The 24,608-nt window shown below is 44.0% G+C and overlaps 2 protein-coding genes across 2 annotated transcripts in view; both read left to right on the forward strand.

The window, feature by feature from the left end:
* Window positions 1-10,153, forward strand: part of rsrc1 (arginine/serine-rich coiled-coil 1) — a 105,594-nt gene extending 95,441 nt beyond the window's left edge. The window contains exons 8-10 of the mRNA XM_028961935.1: window positions 4,155-4,261; window positions 6,414-6,539; window positions 9,866-10,153. Of these exons, the coding sequence (XP_028817768.1) occupies window positions 4,155-4,261; window positions 6,414-6,539; window positions 9,866-9,958 (326 nt within the window). The 3' untranslated portion in view covers window positions 9,959-10,153. The remainder of the gene's footprint in view (window positions 1-4,154; window positions 4,262-6,413; window positions 6,540-9,865) is intronic.
* A 531-nt stretch (window positions 10,154-10,684) lies between these two features.
* On the forward strand, window positions 10,685-22,087 carry mlf1 (myeloid leukemia factor 1). Its single transcript, XM_028961936.1, has 7 exons — window positions 10,685-11,001; window positions 11,975-12,140; window positions 18,779-18,868; window positions 20,602-20,730; window positions 20,831-20,990; window positions 21,176-21,311; window positions 21,472-22,087. Exons 1-7 carry the CDS (start codon window positions 10,832-10,834, stop codon window positions 21,548-21,550), a joined length of 930 nt encoding a protein of 309 aa, XP_028817769.1. The 5' UTR covers window positions 10,685-10,831; the 3' UTR covers window positions 21,551-22,087.
* The last annotated feature ends 2,521 nt before the right edge of the window (window positions 22,088-24,608 follow it).

Genomic DNA, 24,608 nt, shown 5'->3' on the forward strand with positions numbered 1-24,608 from the left:
CAAACACCCCCTTCCCCACCCCAATTGAGATCTCATTTGTCAAGGCCACGGAGCTGCTGGGTATTAGTTATGCAAATATTGATGTGCTGCTTTGGCCTGGTAGCTATCAATTGAAATCAGCAAATCAATGGCCCTAATAGCTCCTCATTACGCACTTGATGCATTTTCAGGGTTACCATTGGAAGCTGTCAGCGCTCCTAATCAATGCAGTCTAAAACTATTAGCTGAGTGCGTCCCAGACACCTTTAAAATCCGCCTGCTTTGTTTAAAGCCCTCTTTTTTTCTCTCTTCTGGCCCGGCACCCCGGCCCGACTTCCTCTTTGTTGATTAATAATTACATTCAGAGATTGTACCCATGCCAAATATGTATTTTCGTGCTAGAATTACAAAAATAATGCGACCCTGTGATTTAAGAAGTGTACATTCTTTTTAATTATCTCAAATTGCTCCATGCTAATTCGGTGACTTTAGACTGGACCCCTAACATTTACTAATGAATGGATTTTGCACATTAATTTGGTGGAATTCATTTGTGCGGGAGAGCACTTCAGAATGGTTCAGGAGAGGGATCTGTATTTGTGATCCTCAGGAAATAGATCAATTATATTTGGCTTAACACTGGCAGAATAATAATTTCATACAAGCATTAGTATTAAAGAAGCACTCTTGCTGTTTCATAACAATTATAAAAAGCAATAAATTAAACTAAACAAGGGAATTGGTTGACAAGGGAGTTTTTTTTTTTTGCATGGTCTGTATCTAATGGTACTGCTGGACCAACACTTAAAAACACCGCTTAGAAATTATTATTAAGATAATATTCCAGAATCACTTATATTCTTATTCTTCAATCATAGCACTCTAATCCCATCATTTACTCTGCTACTCATCACATATCCTAATTTGGGGCTCAGCCTGGTAAGCATAGCAGCATTTGGGGAATAGTGGGTGGAAACAGGAGCAGAGTTCCATGAGGTTGGAGAAATAAATCATTACAAAAAAAGTAATTGAAAATGCAGGAGATAAAAGACTGAAGAAGGTACTAATTTCCTTAAAGATCAGACTACCAAGCATTACTTTGGGTTTTACAAGGCTGGCCAGCAACAACAGATTGCTAATTTATGAGCTCAGCGTAAGAGAATAGCATAATTGCATTAAAAATTTATGCTAATGAGCCCTAAAATGGGGAAGGTGGTTATTATGAAAGTTTGTATTCATCTTCTAGGGCTTGAATGATGGCTAGTGGCTTGATTAATGCCTTAATTTCTATCAATTAGTAGGCAAAAAAAAAATCTCAGAGACAGCACTGAATTGAGCATTGAATTACATATCTTACCCTGATGCAGCAGGGCAGGGGAAGGGATGGATTGTGGGATACCAGAGAAACTGTGTGTGTGTGTTTAAGCCCTGAGATCCTGGATGACTTGTTGGCTGCCATTTACAGCCTGTAGGACGCAGCCTCTAGTGATGAATAGGCCGGTGGTGCAGAGGTCAGACTAAGGTGGCCGCCAGCAATATGGCCGCAGTTGGTACACTGCCTGCTGCCTCAAGGGGCGAGAGATGTTGCCCCGGTCTCGAAGGAATCCCCCCCTCGCCTTCCTTTTCCTGCACTTTGTATCGACTTACTCGTTCTTTTGTCTGCGCTCATTCTCGGTCAATGCCATCATTAAGTCCTGTTTTGCTGCCTTTTAGCTGCTTAATTGAAGTTCATGACATTCCAAAGCACCACGGAATTTACGATCATTTGTTACCAGTCGCAAGATGACTGACAGTTTCTGCTTATTTATTTATTAATTAATAACCGCGAGAGCCACTGTAATTTAGCCTCCCGGAGCTAATGCATTCAATTACAGGAATTAATCAGCCCCAGCAACATCCCGCTCACTCGCTGTCTTCCATCCCTGTCGCCTGACTGAGGGGGCTCCAGCTCGTGTGCTGTAAAACAGCGCCCTCTGCCTCCCCAGCTGAGGTACAGCAGTGGGGCAGTGACTGCCCTTCTCCGGAGTGAATCTACTCATTTTGCTGGTTTGATTTCCTTTACATTCTCAATCAATGAAGAAGACAAACAGCTATTTAGAGAGTGCAATGCTTTATTGATTGTAGATTGCTTATAACACTCTCGTTGGACTAATTTTACCCGACCCCCCCCCTCCTCTTTGGTGGATAATTACACACCGTAGTAAATGAATCTTTGAATTTTTATAGGCCTCTGGCAGGTTAGGAGAGACATTTATTTTATATTTACCTGTTCAGTTGTCTGTAGAGGTATCAAACCTTAAGTTTCAGCACCTTAATTATAGTTTCTATAGATTGTCTGCTAATTTATTTTTTTGTCTTTTTTTTTTTTTTTCGTCCTGCCCTTCCTTGCTCCTTGGTGGGTATAGACAGCTTTTAGTCAACACGTAATGCGGTGACAATGGACTGAGCCCTTTAAATTAATTTCCTGGATAATGTGTCAATATTGAATATCAACTTTGACCTGGCGGAGGGGCCGACAGACTCGCTTCAGTGCGGGTATTGATTTTTGCTGTCTGAACCTCGCCCAAGCACCCTCTCTCAAAGTCCATTATTTTTGATTTTCCCATGAAATACATATCTTTCACAACACTGACATCTGACAAACAACATATGGAAGTCTTTTTATCTACCAATAATATGTTTGTCAAAAAGTATGAGACTTTAATGGAAGTGCGGGCTGACGATAGGCTGTCATTATCCGGGCAGGTTTGACTTGCTGTACACACACACATAAACAAACTCTGGCCATCTTGAACACACTTACAGACTTTCTGAAATACACACACTCAGTATATTAATAACAGGCTGGAGGGCCATCTCGGGCCCACTGTCATGTGAAGGACAGGCCCCAGCCTGCAGGAGATATCGTGCGGCGTCTTTAAACAGCTCTGCTCAAGGTAATGGCGGCTATTTTCGGAGGCGCTGTGTCTGTTTTCCTCCGTCGCCTGGTGGACGCGCTGCCAGGGGTCTGCTGCTTAATAGCGTCTGTCAGTCAGTGCCGCGTCGAGAGCAGATATGGAGTTGGTCCGACCGTCTCCTGCCTACCTACCCTGCCGCTGACGGGTAGTCGAACTGAGTGCCACCGAGTCGAGCCAAACGGCGGGTTTATTCATGAAGAAGATGCGTTGTGACAGTTGCTCTCTGGCAGCTAATGGCTGAAATGAATTCCCCTCATTAGGTGAGGAGAGACGAGAGTGCGGGAAATTTTATTATTGTTTCCAGCCTTGTCTTCGCCGCTAATTTGCTCCCCGTGTGAACGCGGCTGGCTGTAATGGTTCTGTTAGCAGCACCTCAGAACAGCGAAATGAACAAAGAATGAAAGCTCTTCTTCCAACAAAGGCAGCGCAATAAAAACTCATTTGAATAATAACAGGAGCCATGAATCACCCACATTCCTCTGGACTACAGGGATTATTTGTCATTTTGTCATCAGCAAAACTCAATTTTTCCCCCTCGTAATCTGACACCCCGTCACGAGACTCGGCATGGGAGAATTTGCTTCGAACAGATACTTGCAGCGATAGTACTCAGCTTGGAGAAGTCCAGCCGATGTGACGGGTAGATTGACAGATGCTGAGGAGCAGTGTTGGAAGTTGAAAAGGGTGTAAAATATTGAGGAGTAAACTGGCACACAAAAAGGAACATTTTCCATCTCTTTTTAACTCCTGTTACTGTTGTTCTCTTGATGGATTCATGTGTTAAAAAATGATGAGGACAAGGAATTGAATTTATAAAAAGAAAACCTAAACGTTTCTCCATGGATCAGCAGTTTCAGGCTACAAGCAACTTCGTACTCATTAACGGTCAGTAGTGGGGCCGTCCACACTCCGAGAAGACAGTTTCAGAAAAGAATGTTTCTTAATATGGCCATATTTCTGTCTCCCTTCACCTTACATGACATCAATTTTTTCCTGTACTTTGCAATCCTGTCTGTAAAAGAATACAAACCCCATTCAGAAATACAGTAATGCTTTACAGATGTGACTGACAACGAAACTGGTTTTCTGGTCCACTTTTATCGGTCTCTATGACCTGCTTCCTTCTCCTCTAGCTTTCTTTAAAAAAATTCCTTCATCCTATTCTCTCATGTGTCGTCCCCCCCCCCCCCCCCCCCCCCCTTTTTTTTTTTGTTTCAGAGGAAGTCTCTTTGGAGGAGCAGGTGAGACGAATAAAGGACATCGAAGCCATCGAAGCCGACTCCTTTGTTCCTCAGGCTTTCAAATCATCCCGGGACACTGTAAAGGTGCGCTTCATCCCGCTTTCTCTCGTTCTATCCCCACCCCCAGTCTGTTTTTTTTTTGTTGCTAATGTTTGATTTGATTTTCCTTTTGCCCCATTTTCATTCTGTCTGTCCGCAGATGAAATGATTCCCATTCAGTGCTGTTTGCTCTGGGACGTTTGCGTACAAAAGGCGGCAGGCCGCCACAAAAGCATCCGTATCTGCTTCTCGCTGCCAGCGGGACCCATGGGCCGCGGCAAACGTCATTGAAACACGCCGGCCGCTGTTCGCAATTGCTAAGAAATTAGATTAGCACGAAATGGCTCATCCTCAGAGCAAGTAGACAAAAGGTGACAGTTGGAATGGGGAGCCAGTATGATAGATTACCACGCTTCAGGGAGCAAGATGCCCACTGTCCAAGTGCTGAGCTGGGGTCAGATTTCCCCAGCCCTCCAACTCCAGAGAGAAGCCTTTCTTAAAACTAAGTGGCTAAATTGACATTGCTTGGTCATCACATCCCGTTATTCAGCAGTGTGTCATTCTCAACCAGCTACAGTAAGATCGCACATTTTAAACTGACTGTGAGGGATCAGAAGAGTTATTGTATTGATTTCTGTGCCGTACATGAAACAGGACTCAGTACTATGATAGGGCCGATATCAGATTGTTGAATATTTCTACATGAAATTTTCTCAATCATCAATGAGAGTTATTTTAGTGTGATGCCAGTTACCTGCTTCATTGGAATAATTAAGTTGGTGGCCTAGCGGTTAAGGAAGCGGCCCCATAATCAGAAGGATGCCGGTTCTAATCCCGATCCGCCAAGGTGCCACTGAGGTGCCACTGAGCAAAGCACCGTCCCCACACACTGCTCCCCGGGTGCCGGTCATGCTCACTCAGGGTGATGGGATAAATGCAGAGGACAAATTTCACTGTGTGCACCGTGTGCTGTGCTGCTGTGTATCACATATGACAATCACTTCACTTTAAACTTTAAAAAGTTATGATCTGACTGCACCTATCCTGTTATAGGAGTGAACAATAAGGCAGTTGAAAAAAGATAGATGAGTTGAAATAATCCTAGTTCATTTTCCAGTTGCCAGAACTGCTAGTGCAGAGGCACAGAAGTTCAACTATAAGCAGCTGGAGAAGGACCAAATGTGTTAAGATGTGATTACTTCAGGGTTGTTTTGAGATTTACTCTCTGATTCACACAAATCCAAATGTCACAGGCCTTAATATGTCACATGGATGTTGCCATGTGTACAACTTTACATAAATGGATAAACATCTAAAGCCTTATGTTAAATCCTAAAGACACTGAGTCACTGCAATGTGGTCTTGCGTCTCCGGTGTTTCTTTTATTGCAGTTGGATTGTTGCATGTCAGATTCATACTTCATAGTCATGACACATAATTTGTCAATTCAGACGGCTTTATTAAAGTGAATAGTTCAGACCAGTTTTTTGGAAGATGTCCCGTCAGCCACCTCTCCTCTTATTGATTTAATTCAAAAGTGCTAATGTAAAGAGCATCTGTATTTATGTGTGAAAATGTGTGTGTGTGTGTGTGTGTTCTGCCCATGTTTGCTGTGGGATAACTTAAGGTTACGCATGTATAGAAACCTTAACACTTAAATGCCATTATCATTTGCAGGTTACATAACATGTTGTATCTAAGTTGAAGCCAAATAATGTAATGAACTCAGCAAAGAACTGATCATTGAAATAAAGTTTTTTTTTTTTTTTTTGCATAAAATTCACTGGGATTTGATCTCAAATTAAGATGAACAAATCTAGACCATGCATTGTGTCAAAAATGGGCTTGCACTGCCATCTTATGTTTCAAAATGAAACTGCACTCTCCCAGTTTCATTAACTTCTTATATAATACTTCTACTCACATGAATTAGGACAGCCATAGTTAATGGATTAATAAAGGGCCATTCTGTAACATATTTGTATTTGAACTATTATTCAGGCATGAATACATATAAGGAGTGCAGTTCCTATGCACCAACAAGACAAAATAGTGTTGAAAGTGCATTAGATTAAGCCTGTAAAATTTAAGCCCATAAAACTATTGCATTACGTTAAGCCTGTAAAATGAACATCTAAACAGATCAGTGTTTGTTTGTTCCAACGTTCATCTTTAACTCTGTTGTTTATCTCTTCAGGTCTCTGAGGCTGTGGAGGTGAACGAGGAACCTAGCCCGGCAGTCCAGCCCCCTGAACAACTGGAGTTCCACACCATGCCTTTGTCCATTCAGTATAACGACAGTGAAACTCTGGCACACCCTAGCGTATGTTCTTTTTTGGCCGTTTGGGGTTGGGCGGGTTTTCTGGCTCTTTCCTGGTCAAACTTATATCCGAGTTACCATTTAACTCCAACTCCTTTATGTATCGCACCCATGTTTTCCGCCCTCAAGCTATGGGTCACGTGGTGGCTAATGGCCATGTCGCGAATTCCCTCTGAAAATGTTCACTCGCTCTCCTGCAAACTCAGGCAAACTCAGTTATCACCGATGTGCCATCCACCTCGGCAGGCTGATCTATGGGGGCAATATGCCCAAGGCGAAGAGAGACCAATCAAGAATAATAATCCAATTGGCGAAGCGCCACCATCGCTACTGTATCTACTGTCATTTCAAACTTGTTAGTGGAGCGCGAGGAGGTGCGGGGGTGGCTTGAGTGTCTGGAAGGTGCTTGTGTGCTGCTGAGAACTCCTACACTCCAATACACCATGTATCACAGGACCCATATATCAGCCTACGTAAATTTGTGCGGATGCCAGCAAATTTGGTTAGATCTCAACCCAAGGCCATAATATACATAATTTACTGTGTAATGTAATGCATAATAGTGCATGTCCACACAGACACACACAGATGCATTTTAGACAAGTCTGAATGTTGTGCTACATTACACAGTATGTAGACACCTCTGCCATTTACTGGACTACAAAAAGTTTTGAGAATGACACAAACACTGGTTTTCATAAAGTTGGCTGCTTCTGTGTTTTTAGATGTTGTATCAGTTGTTTCTGTGGTGTATTGACATATAATTACTAGCATTTTATAAGTTTCAAAGGCTTTTATTGATATCAAGTTTTAATTACATCAAGTAATTGAACTATTGGATGATTTAATAAATGGTTGATTTAGGTGCAATCTTAGTAGCAGCAATATCCTCGCCTGTGAAGCTCTTTTTGTGCAACACAATGATGCATGTGTTTCCTGGCAAGTAACCATGGTTAACCGAAGAAGAACGATGATTTTAAGCATCACCCTCCTTTTAAAGCATCCAGTCTGCTATTCTAACTCAGTCAGCATGACAGAATGATCTCCAGCATTGTGCTCCTCAACACTCTCACTTGTGTTAACAAGAGGATCACTGAAATGATCTCAGCAGCTCCTTTTTTGGCAGGGTTGAAATGCAGTGGTAATGGATTTCCATGTCAAAGAGGGACTTTGCAATTCATCTGATCGCTCTTCATAACATTCTGGAGTATATGTAAATTGCCATAATAAAAACTGAAGCAGCAAACTTTGTGAAAACCAGTATTTGTATTTCAGGCATCAACTGATGCAGACTCATAAAGGATAGTTGTCACCTTTCGAAGCCGTTGTCTGGAGAGCTCCATCAGGCTATGAAGTGTAGCAGTATGTTGCTTATTTAACAGAATTTAAAGCAACCGATTTACACACATACAATACAACACTCCACTTTTTAAAAACGATTTAGTTCATATTAAAAGCATCCTCTGAATTATCATGGAGGATTCGGAAGATTAGTTCCAGTATAACTTACACAGCAGCAAATTCTAGTAGGCAGAGGTTTATTGGAATGCGCAGTAATGGGGCAGAATGGGGCAGTGGTGACCTAGATGTTAAGGAAGCGGCACCGTAATCAGAAGGTTGCCGGTTCGAATCCCGATCTGCCAAGGTGCCACTGAGCAAAGCACCGTCCCCACACACTGCTCCCTGGGTGCCTGTCATGTCACTCAGGGTGATGGGTTAAATGCAGAGGACAACTTTCACTGTGTGCACCATGTGCTGTGCTGCTGTGTATGACATGTGACAATCACTTCACTCCACGGAACCATGCCAATCTGGTTCTGGCCTTCATTCTTACGTTCGTCTCTTATCTAATGAAACACCCATTGGTCATATGTCATCAACATTCCAATGTGGATGAAACCCATTTAGGCACACATATTCCATTATTACATTTGACAAATATATATGTGTGTGTGTGTGTGTGTGTGTGTGTTAGTGCTTATCTTTAGCCATGCATAGGGACACTTCCTGTCCCAAGTTGTGTGTGTGTGTCCCAATTCTATCGATGTGCTTAGTCTTAAAGTATTTAAAGCTAATTTCATATTAAGGTATTGGCCCACAGCTAAGGCCGGTAACGAACAAATACGCAGTATGCTGTACAGTCCGGCTTTTCTTCCGCATTCGTATGTGCTCATATGCTTATTAACGACTCTGTGTGCTTATCTGCTTTGTGATTTATAGCACTGAGTGAGCTCCTAGTGTCTAAGCATCTAGGCCCACCAAGGGTTAAGAAGGGCCTTTTTAAACTTTTTGGTTTAAAGGAGACACAAATATATACAATAGAAATGGGATGATATTGTAATAACAGCATCTGGTTTGTGCTTAACTGAATCAGAATCAGAAAACTTTATTAATCCTGAAGGAAATTGCTTAAAGAGAACTGGTGACAAAGGAAGCGTGCACTCTGTGGAAGTGCCTCATGCCGGTGTAAAGCTGGGATAGGTTTGCCATAGGCCTGTGAAGGCCGGAATTTACATCAAACAAGCAAGCTTGTCTGTTTTGAGACCAGTGCGCTTTGTGGTGGCGCTGCCCAGTCCACTTGGAGGTGCCGGTTTTCTACCATCATAAAATTATGAATGACTGAGTTGTTCCATTTCATTTGAACGAGGCCGCTGAGGGAAACTCTCATCTACTTACCGTGAATCACGAGTCTTTTACCAATCTATCAGAGGGCAATATTAGCCCGTTGAATAATGTGCTGTGACTCATGCGTCTTCATACTAGTGTTAGTAATGTGCGAAAGATCCAGTTGTAAATTTGGTGGTGGAGTTAGGTTCACACTGCTGTGTTGGTTCATGGCAGGAGCTGTGATGCTGGCACTCGACCAGAAAACCGTGTGAATGTATGAATGAACTGAAGATGGAAACAGACACATGCACGCATACACACTACATTATTGTGCGGTTGCTCCATTGCTAATAGGACTCATACCCCACAGCCAAGACTAGATTGCTTTCATATTTTTTCTATTTGTAACATCCTCTCGTCATTAGCAGTAATATGAAGTTCAGTGAAAAGTGAAAGGGAAATACGGTGCGCGCAACGAAATGTGTCCTCTGCATTTAGCCCTTGGTGAGCAGTGGGCAGCCATTAAAGGCGCCCGGGGAGCAGTATGTGGGGGACGGTAACATCCTTACCCGTTAGACCACCACGGCACCGTACGAGTACCTGCCTTTTGGGAATGGCTGGTCTAATGTTTGTGATGGGGTACATGTGAATGTTCAATATAACAAGTGAATGTAATATGTGCTAAAGCGCTTTTTTTTTCTCCCTCTGGGTCTTTTTTTTAGTTGTTCATGGATAAAGAGGCAGTTGAGGAGCTGTGGCTGAAGAGACTGATCTCTCTGCGACAAGAGAGACTCATGGGAAGTCCCGTGGCCTGAAAAGCCCAGACACGACTAACATAGTTTTCGGTTTTGTTCTTATTGTACCTATTGTTTTAACTTTACTCATCCTTTTAACTTTGGTCTATAAGCATCATCAGCATTTCCAAAGTAAACAGAGTTTACTTTTTGCAGGAATAAAATGTACTGTTAATGTTGTGTTGTTTTCTTTCTTAATAAATTGTGAGAACTTGTCTTCTGGTGGTTTCTTTCTTTTCTTTTCTTTTTTGTAACCCAGTATTGTAACCCAGAAGATTCAATAAAGAGCCTTCAGGGTATAAACAATAGGAATATATAAATAGGAGTAACACTTTCATATGATAGCCATTCATCATGGTTCTTGGAATTCTCAGTAAGGTGGGTGGGACTTGGGTTCACACTCCATAATTATAATTGTCCACCTTTGCACTTGTATAAAGCCAAGATCTGTGGTTTGGTACAATTGTAAATTCCTGAGCTATTAGATTAAGTAATATGAGTACACTTGTGCCAGTCTAGAGGAACCCAGACACATGGACTCTCTTTCCTCATCTGGCAGGTTCCAGTGGGGGACTGAGTGAATCTGCGTGTGCAAGAACAGATGGCCCGTCTTACATCAGTCCACCATATGCAGGAGGTGTCGGGTGGCATGTCCCCAGTATCGGGTTTGCTGGGTGTTCTTACATGTGTTTGTTTGCCTGGTCAACTCGGACAAAGGGCCACGTTCACTAAAACGAGCAGCATGACCGCGCACACTGCGCCGTGGCCAGAGCGCGTTACGGCTGCCCGGACGTGCTGGAGCGGCGCGTTAAATGCGCAGAACCCGGGCGCGTGTTGAAGGACGCCGCCACGTTGCCATGACAGCGCGCCACCCGGACCCCGAATAGCCGACCAATGGCGGAGCTCCGTCCGGGTCACGTGGCTCGCCTGCCCGCCCGCTCCGGGCTCCGGGCGCCGCCGACGCTTCTAGATAAACGCGGCCGTCCCGAGCCCGGCTCCCCTCAGACCGCCGCCGAGATGTTCAACAGCCTCCTCCGGGATGTCGAAGACGACCCCTTCGTTTCGTGAGTGAAATACACGCTTTAAATGCGCTTTCAGCGACGCGTCCTGCGCGTTGACGGGCTGTTCTGTAGCGACCTGCAGCGTTTTAGCCCTCTAGCCAGAGCCCTTCACTTTACACCACTTTAATACCGCAATTCACGCAATTACAAAGACTATTATAAAAACGAATCATCGCAACGACTGGGAAAAGCGCACTCTGAACAGGTAGTAAAGAGCTGCATTTACAGCCTTGACGTATTTCGTATGTCGAGCCCCGAATTTATTATATTTATTTAAACTCCGGTTCTTTTATGAAGCAAGAGCAGTTTTATTATTACATATTATTTCGGGGTGCCGTGTCGTGACTGAAATATAAAAGAGAGAGAAAAAAAGTGGAATGTGCTGTAATACCATCGTTCAATAAAGCCCTGCTTCGACCCATCGCTACCTGAGTGTCGTGTACAGTCACGGTGAGGCGACTGTCCTTGTCAAATATGTGTGTGTGTATATATATATATACACACACACATTTTATTTTAATCTGGTCAACTTATTTAATTGGCAGGAACGTCACCTGAAATGAAGTGGCGTTGGTTTGTCGCCACTACAAGTCCAGTCTTCGTTGGCTTTTGGTTCTTCGTTCCTCCTCTTGCTCGGATCTTTGCAGGGCGGCCACGTCTGAAATCCAGCTGCGTCCGTTTTTTTGCAGTGCGAAAAGGATCTCTTGAGAGCGTCTAATTATTGGATTTAGCTCATCACCGCCTCCTCAAGTTCTCTCCAATGTTCTCTTATGACCCTGAGGGTTGAACCGGTTTCTGCGGCGTGAAACTACCGCGTGTTTTCATCAGCAACTTTTATACAAGTTTCTTTTTTTTTTCTCCGTCCCTATTTATTTATTCATGTAGCTCCACATCTCCTACTCTCATCCAGTCTGACCGCCTCCCATTATCCCGACATGTATGGAGCTTTAGTGTAAGCATTTCTTTTCCTCCGCAGGGATCCTTTCCGGGCACACAGCGAACACATGAGGCACATGATGCGAAGCTTCTCCGATCCCTTTGGTCATGGCTTCATGCCGAGCCTGACAGATGGACGGGACAGGCAGCATCGGCCAGGAAGGGGACAGCCTGGCACTAATGTGGCTCTCAGGGACAACCACAGGGTGAGTTTATTAGTGCAGATTTGACTGAAGAATCAGATGATTTACATTGAATTCTCCTTCAGCTTTTGGTTGGTGCGCACCAAGACTTAACCAAGATGGTTATTTCATATCCAGCGTTTAAAATGTAAACGTCTTCATGTTGAAGCAGTTGGGTCTCGTGGTAATGCACAACATGACCTTTGGTGTTTACTACTCTTGGCTCTGAGTTGCCGTGCTGTCTCACCATCCGTTCATTTTCCCAGTGGGCAGGATCTGGTGTTCCACAGCTGACCCACATACTGTCCTCCTCTGCATCTGCATTGATGAGCGAGGTGATCGGAGCACCTCAACTCCCTCTCCACCACGCACTGTTGATCAGCTGTGTTATGAAAAGCACTGACACACAGATGAAGTTTCCAGAGGTCACGCTGGTGAAACCCAATCCACTTCACTGGCACGTAGGGTCTGACTAAACACTGGATCTGGGGGTCAGCAAGAGCCCGTTCGCTTGCCTTGCCGCTATCTTTATCTGAGGAGGGTATTTTTAGAGCTGCCCGGCCGCATTGTTCCACTGACACACTACTTCTCCACTGTAAAGAGTCTCCTGAGGGCAAGTCTCACCCAACAATCTTTAGCACCCCAAAAACTGTCCTTTTTAGATCTCCTGAATGCTCAGCCACAAAGCTACTCTAATCTTGTTATTGAAAGTCATAGACTCGGTCGAGAAAAGAGCAAAGCATGGTCAGAAATGTCCTATTTGGCAACAGTGGTTTTTTTTTGTGCCCAGTCTAAAATGAGCGGATATGGTTCACGTGACCTGCTTGAACTCTGCAGCAAATAACAAAGTATAATTGGGTGTATTTTACTTCCAATTTTGCGTGGTGGGAGAGGATTGTTTCCACACTTTTCTCCTTCCAGAGGTTGAAGAAGCCAGGTTTATCCACCTCTAAAAGTCAGTCAAATGCAGCGTTAAATGCAAGCAGTGTTTCCACAAAAAGTTTCCTAAAATATTTAGAACATTCCACATTTCTGTGGTCAGACCAGCAGGTCAGTAGGTCAGGACTACAGGAGAGATTTCCATTCCAAATCTGCTAAAGACCATCGAAGGACCAGGGCTCTTACACATTTTTAGAAAATAAAAGGGGGGAGTAGTCAAATTTACCAGAAAATTGTTAAACTAAACCTATGACAGCCCTGAAAAGCTTAACTCACACGACAGTGTTTCTTCCTCCAAGTTTGCACAGTGTATGCCATTTACCAGTAGTGACCGGGACAGTCCATACAGTGTCTTGCTCAGGAATACAAAAGTACTGAGTGGGGTTTGAACCTGGGCCTTCTGGTTCATATGTGAGTATCTTACCCACCAGGCTACTAGCACCCAATTCACCGCTCCTCTACTCTGTCTGCACCGGCGTCCAGTCCTCGCTTGCTCCAGCGTTATCACCTACACCTCCTCAGTGTATAGAAGGACTGTGTTGTGTTATGGTCTGGGTTCCGGTTCACGTTACTAGTAAAAGTGAAGTGATTGTCATGTTATACACTGCATTGAACCGTCACCCTTGGTGAGCAGTGGGCAGCCATGACAGGCGCCCGGGGAGCAGTGTGTGGGGACGGTGCTTTGCTCAGTGGCACCTCGGTGGCACATTGGTGGCTTGGGATTCGAACCGGCAACCTTCTGATTACGGGGCCGCTTCCTTAACCGCTTAATAATTTTATTTATTTACTTGGGCGGTCCATTCCCCGCCATGACAGAAACCCTTTTTGGTGAATGTGTGATTTTTAGGGAATTTTTGGTGGTGGGTGATAAAATCAGGATTTTACAAGTATTCATGTCAAGATGGATCTTTGTAAAATTGGCCTTTGCCACAGTCCAGTCCTATTGTAAGGCTTTCAGAACAAGCATGAATGCTGAAACTGCATTTGGTTTGACTGGTTCTATTTACCACCAACACTGCAGATTTAAAGTTGATTGCCGTTATTCTGGCCCGCCCGAATGGGCTAAAATAAATGTTATTTTCTGTCATGTCTCGTACTGTATATGAGACGGTCACCAGATTTCAGCATTCTCATGCAACTCTTATTATCATTAAATCTCATGGTTTTTCACACTCCGTAGAATGAAATAAAAATTACGTTTGCCATTCAAACAGTCATGGATAGTGAGTGAAGTTATGGAGAGTTGTAATTAAATGTTATATGCACACACAGAACTGTTCTGTGCTGTATATATCACTGTATTACTGTATATAGATATAGAAGTTGTACAGTCATCATTTGACTCAAGTGTTTGAACACTAGTGGTCAAGTGGTAGAAGTGTAATCCTGCTCCTGTTTCATTATTGGGTGTCACTTTATTTAGAGGGTACGCTAGTGTACATGAATCAGTCACTGTACAGTCCGGATTTTTATTTGAATCGCTGGATTAGCTTGGTTTATATCCGTTTGTATGAAATCTTCAAATGCTCTTATGGAGAGCATGTTGATATTAGGCAGCACAGATCCTAGACCAGTGAGTTAAGAGTGCACTCTTTGTCCTCAAGACTCTTTTCAGCCAGGGGGGTCTCATGATGTGCAGCTGCCCCCTGGCTTTCTAAACTTAGTCCCCCACGTCGGCCTCTAATCCCCCGTCTCTGCGTTCACTCCGTATATTTAACCCTGGTGATTAGCATTGCCACAGACTAGCGGGGACACGCTCCTACCCTGTACCTGCTGAATTTCCCCAATCGTGTGTGTTTTGTGTGTGTGTGTGCAAGCACCTGCCATTCATATCGGCAATGTTGTGAATGGGGTTATCAGCTGTGATCGGCTCTCCCTCCTGCGGCGCTGAAATGTCAGGAAGAGTTTGGCGGATATAATATCTTGCGAGCATAAACACACACCGTGCATACTGTGAAGGTCTGCAGGTCATCGTCTGACCAGAATTCGATCTGATTTCACTCCTGGCCGTAGTTCCCAGACTCTTGCTTACTTAATAGTCCCTTTCATGAAATGTTTAAAGGTCATGTGCTTTGTGGTTAGTACAGGCCAGAAAGTTGTGTATGATTCGCCATGGAAGTGTACGTGATCAGCGGCCCTCTTCTTACCCTGAGTGAAGAGGCTGCTCCGCCCTTCGGTGAAACGTAGCTTTAAAAAGTCCCAAATGCGGTCCCTCACGCTCTGTTTATTAGGAGAATAGTCACACCCCTAGTGACCAGCATGTCATTTTGAATCGTTACATATGGCATTTGCTGCCTTGCCAATGTTCTGACAGTTCCTAGAACCACAACAACCCCCTTTTGCCCTCATCGCCCTCATCAGCTTTTCTCTCTGGGGAGAGTGAGTCATCTTCCTGCTTGGACTGGTCTGAATCAGTCTGCGGGACCCTCGTGCCATGACAGGATGGCACATAAACTGCGTATGAATGTGTGGTCACTTAAAAATTATGTGCTGAATATGAAACTGTTCATGCGGAGAAATACGCGTTGTCCTTATAGGTGAGGCATTCGTCGTCCGCCCCATGTCAGAAGGAGTGTTGATAGCTCCACATCACTGTGACCTTTTAGGAACGCTGACTTCGCAGGCCAGGGACCAGCCTTCCTTATGGATCATTGTGTAATTCCCAGAGCGAGCCACCACTACGCTGTTAAATGCCACAATAATCCGCACTGACTGCTCCCAATTTGACCATCACCACACCCGTATCAACACATTTGGCTTGACCATATGCACAGCTATGCACACACAGAAAGACAGATGTACACACTTATAGACAGACATGCACAAACAGCAAGTGTTATTCCGAGAATGGCTGCTCGTACAACACTTTATAAAGGGTGCAGAATTATGGCACGCCCCCTTATAGCTACATAACATTCATAGATACTTCAGTAATACCAGTATAATAACACCATATAATGGGCTTACTGAGTGTTTAAGCATATTAAATGTTTAGTGTTATTGCACCATTATAATGTCAATTCTGTTCATTTTAAAACTTTTTAGTGTAGAAGTGTATTATAACATTTGGATAATTGTCATAAAGATTACTTGGGTCATACTGTTGTTTACCCAAAAAAAACAACAATGTCAAGTTATTAACATTTTGTAATGACATGTTCTATTAAAGTCCATTAATAACGTTGTAGTAATTTTGCTTTTATTATTTCTGTAATAATAGGCATTATCTGGTCTCAAATTCACAAACGTCCCAGGTGCAGTCATAGCAGCCAATGTTTGTAATAGCATGATAACAACTGAGATGAACCCATGTTTAGTAAATCACTAAATAATACATCGCTCAAAAAAATAAAGGGGACCCTCAGACAACCCACTGTAACTCCAAGTTACATGCTGTTGTGCACGTATGGAATGGAATATACAGCAGCTGGAAATTATTGTACATTAGCAAATGTACATTTATTGTACATCCCCAATAAAGGCGTGGTCCTGCAGGTGGTGACCACACACCACTTCTCAGGTCCTATGCTTTCTTGCTGTAGCATGAGACGGAGTCTACAACCCACACAAGTGGCTCAGGTAGTGCAGCTCATCCAGGATGGAACATCAATGCGAGCTGTGGCAAGAAAGTTTGCTGTGTCTGTCAGCGTAGTGTCCAGAGCACGGAGGTGCTACCAGGAGACAGGCCAGTACATCAGGAGATGTGGAGGAGGACATAGGAGGCAACACCCCAGCAGCAGGACCCCTACCTCCACCTATGTGCAAGGAGGAACAGGAGGAGCTCTACCAGAGCCCTGAAAATGACCTCCAGCAGGCCATAAATGTGCATTTGTCTGCTCAAAGTGTCAGAAACAGACTCCATGATGGTGGTATGAGGGCCCAATGTCCACAGGTGGGAGCTGCTCTTCCAGCCCAACACCATGCAGCAGGTTTGGCATTTGCCAGAGAACATCAAGATTGGCAAATTCACCTCTGGCACCCTGTGCTCTTCACAGATGAAAGCAGGTTCATACTGAGCACATGTGACAGACATGAAAATGCCTGCAACATCCTCCAGCATGACCAGTTTGGCAGTGGGTCAGTAATGATGTGGGGTGGCATTTCTTTGGGGGGCTGCACAGCCCTCCATGTTCAGGAATTGGTGGATGGTCCAGGTCTGGGAGGAGATCCCTCAGGAGGCCATCCGCCACCTCATCAGGAGCAGGCCCAGGTGTTGTAGGGAGGTCATACAGGCACATGGAGGCCACACACAATACTGAGCCTCAATATGACTTGTTTTAAGGACATTAAACAAAGTTAATTTTTTTTTTAGTAGTGCATATAACCATTTAAAATGATCAGATTAAGATTTAAGTTATTAGTGGTGCCAAAACAAATCTGTAGAACTCTATGAGCCTCTTGAGTAAGAAGCCTTCTGCAGTTCAGTATAGTGGCACATTCTGCAGATCTCATGTTGCATGTGTAAGGTGCGTAGGGCTGATTGAAGGATTGCTTTAAGAGGAGTGGCTAGAGATTTTTTTTATTGTTTTTTGGTAGAGTCTGTTTTGTGACATGCCACAGGAAATGAGCCAGTCTCTCACGCCATTCCGCAGTATGGAAACCACGGTCCGTACATTTCTGAGGGTTCCCTTACAGACCCTTGCAGGCCTGGGTGGAGGCTATGCTGTGCTGATCTTGGCTCAGCACTCAACTTTAGCTGCGCTATTAGGCATCTTAGTGCGCCTGTGCACACTGGTCCAAGAGGAGAGAGTTTACAAGCAAGTTCTACGGCTTCCTGGATTTGTAAGGGATTACCAAGCTTTAAATCATTTAACACAGTTAATGTGATTAGCCCTTATATACCATGGTCACTTATTGGTTTTGTTTTTATTGGTTTTAACACTCCTTTAGATATAAGTCACATTCTTGATCCACACTTCTTATTTTGCTGTGAATACATTGTTACCTTTGGTTAGTGCATTAATTCAGCCATTAAATACCAGTATTCAGACCATAGTGTGGTACCATAGTATTATTGTGGCGTTCGGCCAAAGGGCAATATTGCCTTATTGTGGCCTTCTTGCTGTTTTCTGAGAAGACTTGCGTGGGATATTCTGCACATACTGCACGGTCTATCAGAGGCAATGCCACACACATACGTCCGATCTGGCAAAGTCCATAATACCAGCCTCCTGGGAGTGAATGCCTGCAAAGTGGCTCATCTGGCACCGAGGCCCAGAGGGTCCTCAACACCGGGCTGGCCAAGAGCTGGCCTGGCACGTTTGCTGAATTCCACGGCGGGCCCAACTTCATGTGACAAATGTAGAACAACACTCTCGGCCCATCTGCCGCTTGTTTGTGGAGAGCTCCTGTTGGTTGGCTGAATGGTCCTTCACCAAGTGCGGGCAATAGACCACTGCAGCAGACCCGCTTGGCTTGGACAGTCTGCGCGGTGACATGTGTGGGTCTAATGCATTCTTCACCACAAGTGGCAACGTTGTAAATGATCACCGACCGTAAGCCGTTTGCTCTTTGAACTGTCAGACGGGCCCGTGGAGAGAATGCTTTGAAGAGCAGTTGGGCTTCAGAGCAGTTTGAAATAGGTGTGATGAGCGATGTATGAATATGAAATTTCACTCTTTTAAAGAGAGTTACAGGAGCTGCAGATGTCTGTGTGTATGTATTCGGTCGCATCCTTAGGTTTGTTTATGTGTATGGAGTGACAGTGCCATGTGTTTTTGCAGGACAACGATTTCTTCAGGAACCCCTTCGCCATGATGGACAACATGATGATGGGGATGAGGAACAGAATGGAGGATGTGCACAGGAATATTGTGAGTTGAACCTGCTTGGTTTGCATGATCACGCAGCACAGCATTTTGTTTAATTATCCAACAAAGCACGTTCAGACTACAGATCTTTGTAGGGTGTATGGTGACCTCTTCTGTTACTGTAGTGAACTGTAAAAGACAAGCTGTGCGGAAAGAAACAGTAGTCAATTGTTTTAAATATTAAAGGTCCCCTATTATGAAAGTATTTTTGAAAATTACAGCCACTTTGATGCAGTCCCACAACCAGATCTCCCCAGGATGCGCCATTTCGGTGTCTGTAGCTTTAAATGTTAATGAGGAGGAGGGAGGCAGGACGAGGAGAAGTTAAGCGGGCATTTTGCAGAATAATATAATCACCATTCACTAACCACAATGTTTAGTGCAGACAGGAAGTTGTCTCTTTTTTTTCTGGATTTTTTTTTTTAATTAACCCAGAGTCTTCAGAGTCTTGATTGACGGAAATTCTCTGGCCAGAAAAAAGCATGAGAAACTGCAGGTAACTTTTCCTCTTATGACTACATAAAGGGGACAAATTCCAGATCCGATCGTCTGAGCTGCTGCTCTCTAAACGGGCAAAGCAGAATGACCAAAACACTCTTTATACATACCGCCATTTCTTGCCACTGCAGGACCATGGACAGGCTAGGAGAACTCTTATTAATGGAAAATTTCACTTTGTGAGAATGTTTCATGATAGGGGGCCTTTAAAGATATTACAATTGTAAGGCCCCTTGGCCTCAATGGTGGGCAAGTCTTTTCAAATTACTCTAGTTAGGGTTCAAGTGTGCGCACAATATACCTGCACAAAATAAGCCTTTAAATAGATTTCTCTTGTGCTTCTATGTGCGCAGCTAATAGTACAGCCAGGTACAGTCATGGGAAAATTTAATCAAAGGCCATTCAAACCCCTTTACTGCACCATAAACAAACCAACCCCCTCCTTCCTAGCACACACAGTATAATACTGGACCAAATACACACAGAAAAAAGACGTGACAGTCTGATAGCACTTTTCAATTTCCCCAAATTCCAAGCTTCAGTCTCAGTAACCCTTCAGTCACTGTAAAGCGCAGAGTGCGCACATGAATTAAAGTTGCAGACCTGAGTAGCTTGTGTGCGGTGATATCATGAACCGGACGGCCCATTTACTCCAGTGAGCAAAATAAAAATAGGATGTCTCGTCACCCCCTGACCTCCCGGTGAGCAGCTCCGGTGTCGTCTTATCCAGGCGAACTTGAACTCTCGCGGCTCTCCGCACGAAATGGCGGCCGTGTGCACAGTCTACTAACTAATCGCCCGTCTACGGAGCAAACTATCTATGGCTCTCTCCTCTACTTATTTTTTCTTATTCTTACTTTCTTTTTCCCAAAATCCTTTTTGTCCCCTTTTTCCCGGGCGCAGTCCCAGTGACTACAAACTCACATTAACTAAACTCACATTAAACAATACAATAAAACTTCAATCATGAAAAAAATTATGCATTAAGAGAAATTTAGAACATAAAACACAACTACATGAATTTCTGAACAAGCAGCATTAATATGCCCAGTGCTACACAATTAATTAGATTTTTTTCTTATTTTTTCCTCGAAACATGTCCAGCATGCTGAGATGTCCCCAACATAGCCGCTGTTGCCATAGATTATCTGCATGAACATTCATCTGCTAAAGTCGTGTCTTTCTATCTTGAATTGTAGACAAATAAGGATGTGTGTAATGTGTGTGTGTTTCTTCAGGACAACGTATCCACAGATCCCAGTACGCATTCTTTCAGCTCGTCATCAGTCATGACATACTCCAAAGTTGGGAACGATCCCCCCAAAGTGTTCCAGGCTTCTTCCCAGACGCGACAGGCTCCGGGCGGGGTAGGAGAACATTATTCGAAGTTTAATACACATCAGATAGAAATACAATTGTTGCCAAGCATGCAGAAATATAGGCATTTAATACTGGATCTATTTCCAGATTAGGGAGATTCGCAGGTCTGTGAAAGATTCGGAGAGCGGCTTGGAGAAGATGTCCATCGGGCACCACATTAACGACAGAGCTCATGTGGTTGAAAGGAAACGCAACCACAGAACTGGGGAGCAAGAACTGAACCAGGACTTCCAAAACATGGATGAGTGTGAGTGAGAGGCTGGTGTCCTGTTCCCATTTCCCATTCCAAAACGTAGCACAAAAAAAAACTCTTCTGCTAAAACTTTTAAATGCCTCCAGTCTTAATTTGGTCTCTGCGGTGTACTTGGTAAGTGTTCCAGAAGCACGCCTACTGCATTCTGTTTTACTCTCTCTGTTTTTCTAATTTTGTAGCTGAGGCGCAGGCCTTTGATGACGAGTGGCGACAGGAGGTGTCAAAATTTCATCCCTCGGCCCCCATGTCTCACCTGGAAGCCCCTAAACCCAGAGCAGTGCACAGAGCCGCTATTGCTGGGCCTGAGAACAGCAGGTGACCCTTGTCACATGACCTCATGCTCACTTGCACATGTGGCTGGGAAAAACTTCACATCCCAGCCACATCTCTAAACTACAGAGACAATGTTAAACACTGTCATGTTTCCACAGAGGCTCTTGACTAAATGAGTTGTCCTATGTGTGTCCATTTGCAGGAGGGTTAAAAAGTCCGGAGGAGAGAAGTCCCACTACACTGAGCTCCAAGTCCAGGGCACCAGCATGAAAGAGAAATGAGCTCAGAGCAGAGGCAGCGGGTGTCTGCGCTTTTCTGTCGCCGTATTTTTGTATAAAGTAGAGCTGCTAGTGACTGGGGATATTATGAGAAGGGGTTTTAATGCGATATGCCAGTTTTTCAGACCAAAACAAACCAATATGGCAGACCCATATATATTAATACGTGCAGTTAGTTACACAAAAGGAAAAAAATGATCTTAGTGTTCTGAAATGCACTTAGACGTAAAGAACATGAATGTAAGTATTTAAAAGCCAACAGCCGTTTCCTGCTGTAATTTGTGTCTGTAAAAATGCAGAAGGTGCAAAATCTGTTTTTATATACAACTTTTACTTGTCATTGTTCGCTTTCCGTACTGTTTGAAATGTGATGTGTCTGTTTTTGTTCTGTGAATATGGAAAAAAACTTTTTTTTTTTTTAAAGCAAGGTTTGGAATGCATAGACTGGACATATTTCTGCTGTTCCAGAAGGATTAGCTATTGAACAATGGAATGAATTACACTGGCATTATAATAAAAGTCTTTTATTTACATGCTTAATTGTCTCTGGCTTATAGTTTATTTGACTGTACCTTTGTTTATTTGCAGCGGAAATTGTGATATTTAATTTTTAAACACAAGCGCTCCAAATGTTTTATTCCAAAGTGACATTTAGACATATTACAAAAGGAGAGATGAAAATGTGCTGTTTGCAGATTTTTGCGTCTTTTGTTGTCACAGTGAAGGTGGTGGGTTGTGAGCATTGTGGGAAACACACTGTTTATGTTCTAATAGAAATAACGTTAGAATTAGTGAATTTCACCCTGAAATACTGTTGGCTGGGAGTGTCTGCATTTGTCTACGTGTCTACAGTACATATTTGGTATGCATGGCACATTTCGGTAGTTTATGCATCCATAATGGTCCGTTTTGCGCAGGTTTGCTGTGATACACAGGCACGTCCCAGAATAATTGGCATCCCCGAATTCAATCATTCAGGGATGTTCAGGGAAAGAATCTGTGCAGCAGCACATTTACATTTACATTTACATTTACATTTACGGCATTTGGCAGACGCCCTTATCCAGAGCGACTTACAACGTGCTTTCAAGTTACCATCGATGAAGAGATCAATTCCGGTTCACTAGGACCCCAACTATGAATACATCTATTTAATTCACTCTGTTGTAGATTCTGTACACAAAGTTCGACAACAAGAAAATTACAATTTAATCTAAATATTCTTTAAAGAGGAAGGTCTTGAGCTGTCGTTTGAAGGTGCTCAGTGACTGAGCTGTTCTGACCTCGAGGGGAAGTTCATTCCACCACCGAGGGGCCAAGATGGAGAAGAGTCTAGATTAATGTCTTCAGAGATGGAGGGACCAGGCGAGCTGTACTGGAGGCTCGGAGTATACGAGGTGCAGTGCGAGGTGTAATAAGGGGTGTGAGGTAGGATGGTTCAACTCCATGTTTGGCTTTGTAGGCCAGCATCAGTATTTTGAACCTGATGCGTGCAGCTACTGGGAGCCAGTGGAGGGAGCGTAGCAGAGGGGTGGTGTGGGAGAATTTTGGAAGGTTGAAGATCAGTCGTGCTGCTGCATTTTGTATGAGTTGAAGAGGTCGGATGGTACATAGTGGTAGACCAGCTAGAAGGGAGTTGCAGTAGTCCAGTCGTGAGATTACTAAGGACTGAACCAGTAGTTGGGTGGCCTGGGTTGACAGGTAAGGGCGGATTCGTCTGATATTGTAGAGAAGGAATCTACATGAGCGGGAAAGATTGCTGATGTGAGTTGAGAAGGAGAGTTGGTTGTCTATTGTTACGCCAAGGTTGCGGGCTGTTGCAGAAGGAGAGAGCTGCGAGTTGTCCAGGTAAATAGCAAGATCCTGATGTGGTGAAGAATCTGCTGGAATGAATATTAGTTCAGTTTTGGTGGGATTGAGTTGGAGGTGATGGGCTGCCATCCAAGACGAGATGTCTGTTAGACATGCAGAGATTTTGGTAGCAGCATGAAGATCAGAGGGAGGAAAGGAGAAGAGGAGTTGTGTGTCGTCAGCATAGCAGTGGTAGGATAAACCATGTGAGGAAATGACCTCACCAAGTGATCTCGTGTAGAGGGAGAAAAGGAGAGGACCTAGCACCGAGCCTTGAGGGACACCAGTGGAGCGTCTACGTGAGGTAGAGGTGGATCCTTTCCAAGTCACTTGGTAAGATCGCTCATCAAGGTAGGAAGCAAACCACTGCCATGCTGAGCCCCGAATTCCAAGCCTCTTCAGGATTGACAAGAGAGTCTTGTGGTTAACGGTGTCAAATGCAGCAGATAGGTCGAGGAGATCGGAGAAGTCCTTTTGGGTTTAGTTGATAGAGGACAGAGTTGATCAATGGAAAGGGAAAGTGAGGTGAGGAGAGAGTTAGTAGCGGTCTCTAGTGGTAAGGAGAGGAATGAGTCAGAGGTTGGGAGATGTGAAAGAATGCAGGAAGATACAGATGGAGGTGAGACAGTGTGAAGGTTTTGTCTAATGAAGGATGGACGGGGGACAGTTGTGGATCCTGTAGGTACAGTGAGTGTAAAGGTCAGGAAGTGGTGGTCAGAGATGTGAAGGGGAGTGGAAGAAAGGTCAGAAGTTGGAGAAGGACGACTGAAGACCAGGTCCAAGACATTCCCTCCTTTGTGTGTGGGAGAGATGTTGCTGTTGGTCAAGGAGAAAGAGTGGAGAAGGGGAAGAAGGCAGGATGATTGGAGCTGGGCTGATGGAAGGTTGAAGTCACCAAGGAGAGTTAGGGGGGTTTCTAAAGAGAAAGTGCTGAGGAGAGTGTCCAATTCATCTATAAAGGTCCCAAGTGGCCCTGGAGGGCGATATAAGACAATGAGAATGATGTTCACAGGAGAAGAAACTGAGACTGCATGGAATTCAGTCCAATGCATGTCCAAAGCGAGGGCTATTTAACTCCTTTCTCCGATGAACGTTCTCAACAGGTTTACTGACATTAAAAAGGGTAAAACTGAAAAATTTGAACAAATAAAACACGCTTAAAAACTGTACCGTTACTGTAGAGCACTTAAAACACGTCTTCTTATATAAT

The sequence above is a fragment of the Denticeps clupeoides genome, chromosome 19 (genome assembly GCF_900700375.1).
Source record: "Denticeps clupeoides chromosome 19, fDenClu1.1, whole genome shotgun sequence".
In the NCBI taxonomy this organism is placed as follows: domain Eukaryota; kingdom Metazoa; phylum Chordata; class Actinopteri; order Clupeiformes; family Denticipitidae; genus Denticeps; species Denticeps clupeoides.

What these genes read in the sequence shown, in the direction of transcription:
- mlf1 (XM_028961936.1), top strand. Translation starts at nt 10,832, where the DNA reads ATGGCGGAGCTCCGTCCGGGTCACGTGGCTCGCCTGCCCGCCCGCTCC. An exon ending in GAAGACGACCCCTTCGTTTC is followed by an intron (nt 11,002 to 11,974) that starts GTGAGTGAAATA and finishes TTTCCTCCGCAG; the next exon opens with GGATCCTTTCCGGGCACACA. An exon ending in GCTGGGCCTGAGAACAGCAG is followed by an intron (nt 21,312 to 21,471) that starts GTGACCCTTGTC and finishes GTCCATTTGCAG; the next exon opens with GAGGGTTAAAAAGTCCGGAG.